Source organism: Triticum aestivum, chromosome 2A (genome assembly GCF_018294505.1).
Source record: "Triticum aestivum cultivar Chinese Spring chromosome 2A, IWGSC CS RefSeq v2.1, whole genome shotgun sequence".
In the NCBI taxonomy this organism is placed as follows: Eukaryota; Viridiplantae; Streptophyta; class Magnoliopsida; order Poales; family Poaceae; genus Triticum; species Triticum aestivum.
Genome location: NC_057797.1, coordinates 654,917,630 through 654,931,040, shown reverse-complemented (window position 1 = coordinate 654,931,040; position 13,411 = coordinate 654,917,630). Strand labels below are relative to the sequence as shown.

General features: G+C 45.6%; 1 protein-coding gene across 1 annotated transcript; it reads left to right on the top strand.

Annotated features, from left to right (window-relative positions):
• Window positions 1–1,016: 1,016 nt before the first annotated feature.
• Window positions 1,017–5,498, top strand: LOC123190006 (polyprenol reductase 1). The gene is made up of 6 exons (XM_044602547.1): window positions 1,017–1,395; window positions 2,483–2,832; window positions 3,334–3,568; window positions 4,106–4,201; window positions 5,001–5,072; window positions 5,188–5,498. The coding sequence occupies exons 1-6, from the start codon at window positions 1,207–1,209 to the stop codon at window positions 5,290–5,292; spliced, it is 1,047 nt and encodes a 348-aa protein (XP_044458482.1). The 5' UTR covers window positions 1,017–1,206; the 3' UTR covers window positions 5,293–5,498.
• Window positions 5,499–13,411: the final 7,913 nt, after the last annotated feature.

Here is a 13,411-nt window from a genome sequence, read left to right as displayed (position 1 = left end):
AATCACCACGTGTGCCGGTCGATAGAGACGAGAGGGGGGTTGCCCGCTTGTTTGGATACAGGGAATTAGATGTGAGATTTTAGAAAACGAGTTTTTGGAGGATTTTTAGGAAAACCAGTTTTGGTTAGTTATTCTGTTAAGGTAAGTATACCCAGTACCTTGTTTGGATGGAAAAATTAGAAAAACACAATTTTGAGTTCTTCCCAAACAATACATGGAGGTGTGGTGCTTCGGCTTGCTCTTGGCACCTACACGCACAGCGGCGGACAACCACACCGTAAACTGCTCTCTCGCGAGGCCATCACCGAGGCCGCCAGGGTGGTCGCACTGCTCGCCTGGTCGTGCTCGGCTTCGTTCGCCGGTGTCATGCATGTTGGCTCAGGTTCCCATCAAAGAAGCACGTACATGCAACTCACATACGGCAAGACACGAGTACACAACGTAAAGCACCTTGAATGATTCTCAAGCCGGGCATGCATGTAGCATCTAGCTAGCTGCTGGATCGATTGGCCGGTAACAGCAGAGCACAACACACATGCTAGGGAGGCCTGACGACGACGTAGAAGCTGGAGCATATGGACGACGACGGTGGCTGTGAAACGGCCGATGGACACGACGGCAGCCGGCCCAAGTTTGCATCCGCCATGGAGGCGCTGGTCTAGGTGGAGCATTGCAACCTGCATGCTCCGGCTGCTTGGCCGAGATGGGCAACCGACGTCTTTTGGCTTTGTCAAGCTGCTGTCGCGGCCGGCGGAGGTTACCATGATCAGCGCGTCGGACTTCGCTGATCTCCTAATGCATATAGAAAACGCGTTTGTACAAAAACGTCTATTAGTCGTTTTTGTATAAACTGGTTTTTTGGGTTTTTGGAAGACCCAGTTTAGTATATCCACGAGTTAGTTAGAGGATCCAAACAATGTTTTAGGTTGTTACACCAGAAATCGGGTTTAAGGAAAACTAGTTTCCTATAATCTAGGTATCCAAACAACCCAAGGCCAACACGCATCCCGGTCCAGCAAGCAACGAGCCAACGAATCGCGTGCCGTGCCGGTGGCCTTCCCCTTTCGATTCGCACTCTCTTCCTCCCTCCCTCCTAGTGCCCTCACCCCACCACCCGCGCAGATCGCCGCGTACCAGCACAGGGAGAGAGGGAGAGAGAGAGAGAGAGAGAGAGAGAGAGAGAGAGCGAACGCGGGTTTGCCTCCCATGGAGAAGGGGGACGGGCCCGCCCTCCAGCCTCTGCTGTGCCTCGCCTGGCTCGCCGCCACGCTCCCCATCCTCGCCGCCGCGCTCCCCATCCCCGCGGCCGCCGGCGGCCGCCTCCTCCACAGCCTCCTCGCCGCCTTCTCCTCCCGCGGCAAGACCGTCAGGCCGTCCTCCTCCTCCTCCAAGGCGGTAAGATCAGCACCTCGGTTCCCGCTTTGCCTTTTTAGACATGTTCCAACTCATCTCCCCTAGGCTGCAGCCTGCCTCAATCTCCAGTGGGCCCTGGTTCGGCACGATCGCAACGCTTGAGCGAATTTTGGGCTTAGCAAAGCTGTCCGTTCTGAAATTTTGATACAATGTGCTATCTGGTTAGGGAAAGCATTAGATGAGTAATTGAGTATCCTACTCCATATATTGAAAAAGCTTGTGTACACTACAAAAGGGCGTTATAAAAAGCAAAAGAGGCAAAACAATTGCAGTGTTATCAATCCACGATTGAAGTTCTGTGTAGCCTTTTCCATTGACAACCATGGGGTCTCTCCCTCTTGAAGACTTTGATACAATGTATTTGGGAGATTACTTGGATGAAAAGGAGATTGCGGGTGGATTAGAAGCTCCTGTCTCTTTCTTTGAATTAATAGAAGGAGATTGTTGGTAGATTAGAAGCTCCTGTCCCTTTCTTTGAATTAATAGAAGGAGATTGTGGGTAGATTAGAAACTCGTGCCTCTTTTTTTGAATTACTAGAACTAGGCGTAAAAATGCCCCTGGTCCACTAAAATTCCTTTTGTTACTTACTGGGAGTGAGACAGGTTCAACCTTCCAAGTAAGAGAACATTTCATCCTTTAGACGAACTATGAGTACATGATACTTGGATGATTGTGAAGCTAACCTATGTTGCGTCCATTTTTACAAGTCTTTGCTTCTTTACAATTATATGTGTTATATACGTCTCTGACGGTCTACATGTCCTATGAGACACATACTGTCTATTGTTTAAATATTAATCAAGCAACCCATGGGTAATCCTCTGGCAAAAAATTATAACAATAGCTGACTCATGACAAATCGGGTTATGCGCAGGTTCTGGTAATAACTCATGGGTAAAAGTTTCTACCCATACGGTTATTCTCAGGTACCTATGTGTATCCAAACCCATGGGTAAAACTGTCATCTTTATGTAGATAATTTTGATGCATATATCGTACATTTGTCTTGTATTCTACTCAACTTCTGCATAAGCATCATAAACTGAAATAATCTTTATGAAATTGCAGAAGTTCACAGTTCCACAGAAGTACTTCTTGCATTTCTATGTGGTGGGAGTGGCGGTGACAACAAGCTTGCTGCTTGCAATATGCTTCTATGCATATATGGAAATGACACCGCTGTTGCCAGAGCCATCGAGTTACTCCACAATCGCTAGCCATCTTATTGGGTCAAATTCGTTCTCTTTTGGCAGTGTCCTGTCGCGCACCATGGAACACAAGTATCGTGTCTGGCGGACTGTCTTTGTACTTCTACTGATGGAAATTCAGGTGCTGAGACGCCTGTATGAGACTGAAAATGTGTTTCACTACAGCCCATCAGCTCGGATGCACATTGTAGGATATCTGACGGGTCTATTGTAAGTTCCACATTGGTTAACTTCCATTATGTTCTAGAATGTTGCGTAGTTGTTAATATGCTAGCTTGACTAAATACTTTCTCTTTTTCTTCCTTCTAGAGTTCTAGTCCTTTCTATTATAATTTCACATGCCTTTTCTGTTAGGTCTTGTTATGGTTATTTTCTGTAGTTCCGGGCTTGTACTTTATCAACAAAATATACAAGTAGATGGTGTAAGTTAAGGCATACTTTAGTTTACTGGATGATTTGACCACTCGTAATTGTAGTTCTAATTTTTTTACCACCTATCAATTAACAGAACAGTTATCTTTTTTACCTTTTTGCATATATTCTTTGATTTCTTGCTTTTTATAACGCTGGTCTTTCAGTAAAGGTTTCTTTGCACAACGATCATTGCATTGCTCTTTCCTTTTTCTGCAACAATTTGGATTGACTGACGATTATTTTTTTCCTGCAGCTATTACAATTTGGATTGACTTACAATTATTATTTTTCCTGCAGCTATTACACGGCCACACCTTTATCTCTCGCTAGCTCTTGTCTTCCTGAAGCAATAGATTTTATCCGAGGTCAAATAGTTGAGTTCATAGTAAAGGGTCGTGCAAGAATGCCAGACCTAGTCATTGATTCACCCTCTCTCCTAAAGCCTCTTTTAAAGTTGGGGTGGTGCCAGTGGATAGGTGCTATTATATTCAGTTGGGGATCCCTCCATCAGATCCGTTGTCATGCAATTCTTGTAAGTACCAGCTTCTTTTAGTGAGCCTAGAACCAGAGCCAGATAACAAATATTAGTTGGTTTCTTGTCTGAATGTGAACAACATGTTTACATATGCGAGTTGCAGCACAAATGTTGAAAAACGAAGCATCTGCCGATGTATTGAGACTTAAAGTTCGACTTCGAACGACTAATAAAACCTGCTTCCTGAAATCCTGTAGTTATGTCTTGTTGGAATCATTTTGCTACTTTAGATTTGATGGAGTGGAATTCATTTTGCAGTAAAAAATAGCAATCCCAAATACTTTCTTAGCCAATGAACATCAGGAACTCTTCATAAAGGATCATACCATATTTTTCTTAAGAGTCTTAGTAGCATCATGTAGGTTTATATTCAGATTGCATAATCTTCTCTTAGGTTATTTGGTATGCATATTTTATGTCCTTCAGGCAAGAAACTGCACCATTCAGCATCTTTTCCTTGCACACTTGGGCCAGAGTCTTCCAGATTTAGTAATTTTTTCCGAATCAATTGCTTTCTGTTTACCATTTTGACAGGGATCGTTGCGCGAAAATAAAGATTCTGATGAATATGTTATTCCTTGCGGTGACTGGTTTAGTCATGTGTCTTGCCCTCATTACCTTGCTGAACTAGTAAGTGCCTCCATTCTTCTCCCGTATTCAGCATGCACATGCTATTTGATGAATATGGCTGGCAACTGACAGTGCTTTTACAATGCGAGTACTAAACTAATCATATCTAAATTAGGATAGTCAATTGAAATCATAAATGAGGGTCCTGTGATGGATTTTCACTGGTGAAGCATTGGTGTGCGCAACTCCTGGTCAGGTTTTGATCGCTGGCGGGAGTGGATGAAGGACAGAAAACCTTTATGTTGCTTCTGATGGAATTGTTTTATGCACTGTTTGATGTTACTACAAAGTACAGACTTAACAAATTCCTTTGGTTCCCCATTTTTGCCAGCCTAATTCACAGATGCAGAGTGGCATTTGACCATATAAACTTCCCATAGAGGAGTAGGCAGCCTTACATTTAAACCAAGCAATCTGTAAATAGCCTAAAAATGATAAAATATTATATCATGGGGAGAGTTCCATATTATCCCACTGTTGTTGAGTAAGTGAACCTAACATAATAGGATAATCCTGTTCTTTTCTGTGGTTTGCCTTCACTCCAACTTGGTGCCGAACTGCCGAGTGTTAGAAAATATGCAACCTGTATTCCCTTGTGGCCATAGGCCAGTATATGTGCATGTACAACTGTACAAGTGCAGGAAATGTGCAGAAAACCCCTTATACAATGGGGTAAATACAAAAGGCTACATGACTACATATATAGGACTATAACACCGAGCAGCTAGCAGAAAAAGAAACTCTTATGGATTTGAAATTGGTATCTCATTAGCATCTATGGCTGTTTTTTGTTTTACAGGTTATATATTTGGGCATGTTGATAGCTAGTGGTGGTTCAGACATTTCAGTGTGGTTCCTGTTCATTTTTGTGGTATGCCTCACTAAGTTCTGTGCCAGTTGCATTCAGAATCGCATCAACTCGTGATTATTGTATCCTTTCAGTGTTTTCTATCATTCCAGCTGATTAAACTTCCCATTTTGTGCAGATAACAAACTTGTCATTTGCAGCAGTACAAACTCATAGGTGGTACCTCCAAAAGTTTGAAGACTACCCCCGCTCTCGCTATGCAATCATTCCATTTGTATTGTAGCATCTACAAGCATTCCTTCTGTGCAGTAAAAATCTGTGTGTTCTGGCTGGAATGCACAAGCCCGGCGTGTAAAAGATATTCATGTAAATGTGACAGCATGTAAGTTAAAATGTTGTGTTGTGTGACTTGAAATGCTTACAAGTGTTCTATTTCCAGTTGTAAATTACGATACATACTAAGGTAGTTGGGTCCTGGGTATGCAGTAACCTTTATGGACATATTTAAGGATTAGTAGAAAATAAAGTCCTCACAGAACCGGAAGCATGCCAAATTTGACAACTAGGCTGATATAAGTTCCGGACTCGAGAATCCGACTTATCATGGTGTTATAACTTATAAGTCATCTTTAATCATGTTTCTGCTGATTCTTGCAGTGTGTGTGTGTGTGTGTGTGTGTGTGTGTGTGTGGCTCATCAGGTCTGGGACTGAATGTTGATTCGTGCAAAGTGGAAATGCATGAGGCTTAAAAGAATGGAGACTTGCAGTCTGTGTGGACTGAATATTGGTGTTTCTGCTGCTTCCTGCAGTGTGTGTGGCCGGGCACTCAGCAGGTCTGGGACTGAATGTCTACGCGTGCAAAGTGGAGATGCATAAGGCTTAAAAGATCACCCGCGGAGCACCTTTGTTTTTGTTTAAAGAACACCAACACAGGTTACTCGAGTGGGATCATCCAGTGCCGGCTCCGCCTTCTTCCGTGCCTCGAATGAGTGCAATTTGCTGCTATTATCACAAGCTTTTATTTTTCTGGAAAGAAGGTATGATTAGCTAGCAAGTTAACAACGACCGGCATAGCTTATCAGGGTTCAGAGAGCCGTTTAATCTGAAAACTCCCTTAGAGTGCGCCGGCAGATCGGCACTAGCTGCACACTCCAGGCCAATCCAACGGCCTAAAGTCAAGCCACTCATACCGAGTGCCTGGAAAGTGCAGCGCCGCAGTTAGTGTAGTATAGGGAGATATCTGAAGAACACACACACTGAAGTCATACTGTCTAAAGCTAAGCCACTCATAGTGGGCGCCCTTTACCATTTCCAGAGCACTCATTCCGGCAGTAATCAGGCCGGTCGCCATCGACCTAAAACCGGAAGAAAAGTGCGCCGGCACCGGCAGAAGAAACACGCAAAAGATGGCCGAAGAGAGAGCCGACGGAGGGCAATGCAAGGCGCCACCAACCCACAGCACTACTCACTCATGCTCCTCACCCGGGCCGGATGAGAAAGCGCATCCATGATCCATCATCCATGGCCTCGCGGGGAGGGGACACGCTCCCTGTCTTTGCCCGGCTAATCCTCCCTCCCGGACGTGTGTGTCGCCGCACTTGCAGAGAAGTCTTGTCTAATTATTAGTTTTAATACTACTAGTAGTAGTACGCCTGTTAACTTATTGGCCTTGTTCTTTCCCCGGGCCAGCACGCACCATGGCGTGTGCGTGCATGCACCTTGATGGCTTGATTAGTCGCCTCTCCTTAAAAAAAGCCTAGGGTTTTCTCTGCCTCCCGTCGGTGTTGTCGCCGGCCCGCCTCGTCTTTGGTGCTTAGGGCCATGTCGGCGTGACGGATCCTGGACTTTGCCGCCGGGAGGGCTCCATCTCTAGATGTCCCTTCGAGTTTTGTTAGAGTTTGTGTCTTACTTAGGAGGACGAGACAACGGTGCCTTCATGAAAATGAAATAAGGTTCTTCCCGCCTAGGTCCTGTCTCGATGGTGCGTCTAGCATCGTCGGTGGGCGTCTGGAGATGTGTTTTTAGTGGATCTGTCCTTGGTGGATTTGCTCAGATCTAGTCGTAGTTCATCTATGTTTGTGCATCTTCAAGTTGGATGCTTCCGATCTACACTACTCTTCAACGGCGACGGTTGTTGTTTTGGTGCGCTGGTCCTACGGGGCCTTAGCACGACAACTTTTCAGCTGTCTCACCAAGTTTTGTCCGGCTCCAGCAAGGGAGGAATGATGACGGCGGCGCGCCTTCGGCTCACTTTAGTGCTTGTAGTCGTCGCTAGATGATCTATGGATTTGGATGTAAGTTTATTATTTCCGATGTTCATTGTACTGTCATGATTAAGGATGAATAAATTGAAACTTTTCTTGAAAAAAAAGTCGCTACTTGCTCGCTCGATCGGCAGACACCATGAGAGCCGGGCATCATTTGTTCCCTAGTGCTGTACTGGTTATGCTTGATTGATTACAGGAGCTGGTTCCCGCAAAAAAATTTTTTTTACAGGAGCTGGTGACGTCGCCGGGAGTTGGTGCCTCCACGAATCACTGGAATAACTAGCAGAGGACAGTGAGGTCTGGATAGAGTAGACGCTGGAGACCCCATGTTGACGAAAGTCGAGCGGGATGCGCCCCTAAAAGTCTCCATCAAGCACACATTTACAAGTGCTAGCACTAGAGTGGGCGGGAGAAAAGAAAGGAATGTGAGCACTTCCATGAGCGTGTCCGCATGGGCCGTCCAGTTCAGATTACGTTCCCAACGCCGTTGATTCCTCTCTCAGGAACCAAACAGCTACGCCCACGTGGCGCCTAAACGGCTCTTTTCAAAGGGGACAGCTGCCCGCGGAGAAAACCGGACAGTGGAACCCAATTATATGCACGCCCGGTCATCAGCATGAGACGAGAGCGACGTGTGCATGGTGGGCGCCCCTCCTGCGTGTGCGAGCAACAGATAACAGTCCAAGCACCGTGACTGCCGGCCTGGACGGTCATGGCACGGGCGCCGGTCGTTCGCAAGACGACGAGCGAAATGGCGACGGAAGCCGCTTGCTACTATTTCTCCCTTTCCCGCTCGTTTGCGGTTCAAGGCTTGAAGCTGGCCGCCGCGCTAGCACGCTAGAAGCAGCACTTAATAATGGGCGACGCAAGGCCTGCGCTTAGAGCGTGTCCAACGCCGGGGTTTTCAATGGTGCGAGATGGCGTGAGCTCTCTTACGTTCGCTTGCGCGCGACTCACACAGGCACCTACGTCCACGTCTCGACATTTATTGTTTTTTTCTTCTCTACAATCAATGTAGCAACGCACAGTGGAGTACGTACGTATCTACTTAGGATTTTTCCGAAGTTAGCCACACTCAGACAACTATTCTTGGTATTCTCAGGGAGCTTAATTGCAGGGCTCACTATAATGCGGCTAGAGCTTACTCTTCGGAATGTGTTACTAGCAATGTCATGGCTCGTAATAGCAGGTCTCGTTTAGGTAGGTGACCACTGTCCTATGCTATTGAAGCTAGGCAGTCTAAACATCAGCCGTTGTAAAATCATGGATACAACGTTTCTTCGGATTAATGAAAGGCACCTGAGTCGTCGGGTTTTCGCCCATGGTGAGTAATCTCGATGGCGAGTGCTTATGGTGGGTTTCCGGCGATGCTTGAACCCGCTTTCCTCTTTCCCGTCTTATTTTCTGAACATGATTGTATTTCCGTTATGTTCAAGTAATGAAAAAGGGATTCGCCTGGTTCAAAAAAAAATGAAAGGCGTCTGAGGTCGGTTAGAAGTTCAGCTGGAATAAACTGAGTATGCATCATTTATTTATTTATTTTTAAATGACATTTTTATTAAATTAAATATAGTATCAAATGAATAAAAAGCATGGGAGCAAAACACAAGACATCTTCATGATTAGGATGCAACAAAACTCCACACACACACTGAAAAAACTGAGTAAAACTGTTCCTGGTCATCTGCTCCAGGCACTACATCGTGATGTAAGGCCCATGTGTAATTTGCATTACAAAAGTCTCCATACAACCACCATGACATCATCACATAGTTTCATATGAATCATACATGGCTCCACTAAGTCATTAGGTACATATGACATGACTAACTTATGGGCATACATGACATACACTAATTCTAAGCTTGAACCTCATGCATCAAGATGTCTTCATCCTTGTCATCACCTGGAACAAGCTCCTTTGGGTCCTCCTTCGTCTCGTCAAATGGAGCTCCCTCCAAAACTAGACCCAGCGTCAAGGTAGGATCGGTGTGATCACGGTGGGCTAGAGGCTGGCTCTCGTACCTTGACGAAGTCGGTAGGGACCGGAGAAGGTAGTCTCCGGCCCATGTACATGAGCGGTTGGAAAGTAGCAATGTGTGTGTGTCTCTAACCATAGACCCTCATCCGCGTGAAGCGGCCATGCGTCGGTTTCTTGAATGTTGGACCTCCTCGCAGACTCAGGAGACGAAGTAGTTCTCATGTCTTTTAAAGGTCATTGTGTGCCTCCACCTGCTCTAGGACGACTCATCCAAGCAAATGATCTGTGGCGATTGCGAAGTAGGTGAGCTGTTCCAAGGCCGAGTCGCACTCACTCACGGGGTATAAATCACTATCTCGGCCTCGAGTCCGTCCCTTTGAGGGAAGTAATGAACGACTCTCGGATTTGCCACTCCTAACAGCATGTGGCGGAGGCAAACAATCGCCCCATGAGAAATGAGTCGCATGGCATTGCACCCTGTCTACACACGAACGTTGGTGAAGATGAAAGGTCCTCACAGTCCATCGTCACATGTCTCCCTAGCAAGGATTGTCACGTTGTCCACATGCCCAGTGACCATGCATTTGATCTTCTAGTCGTCAGATGTGCATGTGGGCCTCTACCCCATAGTGCATGGGCCGCATTCGGTGCTGAAGGAAATATGCCCTAGAGGCAATAATAAAATTGTTATTTATATTTTCTTATATCATGATAAATGTTTATTATTCATGTTGGAATTGTATTAACCGGAAACTTAGTATATGTGTGAATATATAGACAAACAGAATGTCACTAGTATGCCTCTACTTGACTAGCTCGTTGAATCAATGATGGTTATGTTTCCTAACCATAGACATGATTTGTCATTCGATTAATGGGATCATATCATTAGAGAATGTTGTGATTGACTTGACCCATCCGTTAGCTTAGAACGATGATCGTTTAGTTTGCTGCTATTGCTTTCACTATAACTTATACATGTTCCTATGACTATGAGATCATGCAACTCCCGAATACCGGAGGAACACTTTGTGTGCTACCAAACGTCACAACGTAAATGGGTGATTATAAAGGTGCTCTACAGGTGTCTCCGATAGTGTTTGTTGAGTTGGCATAGATCGAGATTAGGATTTGTTACTCCGATTGTCGGAGAGGTATCTTTGGGCCCTCTCGCTAATGCAGATCAATATAAGCCTTGCAAGCAATGTGACTAATGAGTTAGTTACGAGATGATGCATTACGGAACGAGTAAAGAGACTTGCCGGTAACGAGATTGAACTAGGTATTGAGATACCGACGATCGAATCCAGGTTCTGCTATTGGTTATTGACCGGAGACGTGTCTCGGTCATGTCTACATAGTTTTCGAACCCGTAGGGTCCGCATGCTTAACATTCGGTGACAATCGGTATTATGAGTTTATGTGTTTTGATGTATCGAAGGTAGTTCGGAGTCCTAGATGTGATCACGGACATAACGAGGAGTCTCAAAATGGTCGAGACATAAATATTGATATATTGGACGGCTATATTCGGCCACCGGAAGTGTTCCCGGTGATTTCGGAGAAAACGGGAATGCCGAGGGTTACCGGACCCCCCCGGGAGAACTGAAGGGCCACATGGGCCTTAGTGGAGAGAGAGGGCTGGCCAGGGCAGGCCGTGCGCCCCCTCCCCCTCTGGTCCGAATTGGACTAGGGAAGGGGGGGGGGGCGCTCCCTTTCCTTCTCCGTCTCCTCCTTCCTTTCCCCCTCCTAGTAGGAGTAGGAAAGGGGAGTCCTACTCCTACGAGGAGGAGGACTCCTCCTCTCCTGGTGCGCCCTAAGGGCTGGCCGGCCTCCCCCTTGCTCCTTTATATACGAAGACATGGGGCACCCTAGAACACACAAGTTGATTATTTCCAGCCGTGTGCGGTGCCCCCCTCCACCATAATCCACCTCGGTCATATCATAGCGGTGCTTAGGCGAAGCCTTGTTCCGGTAGCATCATCATCACCATCATCACACCATCGTGCTGACGAAGCTCTCCCTCGACACTCTGCTGGATCGTGAGTTCATGGGACGTCACCGAGCTGAACGTGTGCAGATCGCGGAGGTGCCGTACTTTCGATACTAGGATCGGTCGATCGTGAAGACGTACGACTACATCAACCGCATTGTCATAACGCTTCTGCTTGCGGTCTACGAGCGTACGTAGACAACACTCTCCCCTCTTGTTGCTATACATCACCATGATCTTGCTTGTGCGCAGGAAATTTTGAAATTACTGCGTTCCCCAACAGTGGCATCCGAGCCAGGTTTATGCGTAGATGTTATAGGCACGAGTAGAACACAAAGGAGTTGTGGGCGTCGGTATATACATATTGCTTGCTGTCACTAGTTGATTCTTGATTTGGCGGTATTGTTGGACGAAGCGGCCCAGACCAACATTATGCGTACGCTTACACGAGACTGGTTCTACCGACGTGCTTCGCACACAGGTGGCTGGTCGGTGTCAGTTTCTCCAACTTTAGTTGAATCGGATTCAATGACATGGTTCTTTCTGAAGATCAAAAAGCAATCACTATACCGCGGTGTGGTTTTTGATGCGTAGGTAAGAGCGGTTCTTGCTCAGCTCGTAGCAGCCACGTAAAACTTGAAACAACAAAGTAGAGGACGTCTAACTTGTTTTTGCAGGACATGTTGTGATGTGATATGGTCAAGACATGATGCTAAATTTTATTGTATGAGATGATCATGTTTTGTAACAGAGTTATCAGCAACTGGCAGGAGCCATATGGTTGTCGCTTTATTGTATGAAATGCAATCGCCATGTAATTGCTTTACTTTATCACTAAGCGGTAGCGATAGTCGTAAAACCAATAGTTGGCGAGACGACAACGATGCTTCGATAGAGATCAAGGTGTCAAGCCGGTGACGATGGTGATCATGACGGTGCTTTGGAGATGGAGATTAAAGGCACAAGATGATGATGGCCATATCATATCACTTATATTGATTGCATGTGATGTTTATCCTTTGTGCATCTTATTTTTCTTAGATCGGCGGTAGCATTATAAGATGATCTCTCACTAAATTTCAAGGTATAAGTATTCTCAGGTTGTGATAAGCTCTACGTTCACATACAATGGGTGCAAGCCAGTTTCGCACACGCAGAATACTCAGGTTAAATTTGACGAGCCTAGCATATGCAGATATGGCCTCAGAACACTGAGACCGAAAGGTCGAGCGTGAATCTGTAAGTGCATCTAGTGCCCCTTAGTGATTTTGGTGTATTGAAGACTTATAGGTTAAAGTACTAATGCGTTTGTGAGTGTACACAGGTCTATAAGTCTATGAGGAGTTTGATATTTACAGAGAAAGTCGACCCCTAAAAATGAAGTTCTTCGACTGAAGACTTTGGATCTTTGAAGACTTTCTGAAGACTTTGAAAGTGAAGAAATTGGTGTGACCGTGAAGACTTGGTATTCATTCGAGGAACATGAAGCGTGAAGACTTTTGTTTTCGTAGTTTCATTTTCTCTTTCTTGAGTCATAGGAAACACCGTACTGTTAAAGGGGGTCGAGGAAATACTAAGGAAAAATTTCTATGTGATGCTCAACTCAAAATTCTACACCTACCAATCCCTTCGAGTGAAGCCATTATAAATCTCATACAGTTCAGTCAATTTCTTCAGTGACAGAGACGAAGTTCTTCTGGTCTCTGAGGAATTTGTCCTGACTGAGGAGTTAGGAATTCCCTAGTGCGGATTTCCTACACAGTGAGGAACATGATAGCCCTGAGGATTTTGCTACTCAAAATTCCGACTGTTGCTGTGCTATGCGCCAGCTGTCCCAAAATATCTATCCACCTAACGGTCATATCATTGAAGGGCATTTATGTCTTATCATGTCGGGCTGCTCCCTAGGCTATAAATAGCTGCCCCCTACAACCACTAGTTGGTTGGCTGCTCCAAGAGAAACTGACACTTGTCATTTGAAAGCAACCCATCCTCCGAGGACTTTGAGCAAAAATCATCAAGTGAGGAAAAACCCAAAACCCAAACACCTACAAACCCCAAGTGATTGAGCATCACTGAAGAGATTGATCCTGCGTGGATCCGACGCTTGTTACCTTTGAAGACCGTGCTTCTTCCAGACGGTTAGGCGTCATGGTCTAG

Excerpts from the sequence above, each read along its gene's own strand:
- LOC123190006 (XM_044602547.1), top strand. The coding sequence starts at position 1,207 with ATGGAGAAGGGGGACGGGCCCGCCCTCCAGCCTCTGCTGTGCCTCGCC. Across the intron at positions 1,396-2,482 it reads CCTCCTCCTCCTCCAAGGCG|AAGTTCACAGTTCCACAGAA; the intron begins GTAAGATCAGCA and ends ATGAAATTGCAG. Across the intron at positions 2,833-3,333 it reads GGATATCTGACGGGTCTATT|CTATTACACGGCCACACCTT; the intron begins GTAAGTTCCACA and ends TTTTTCCTGCAG.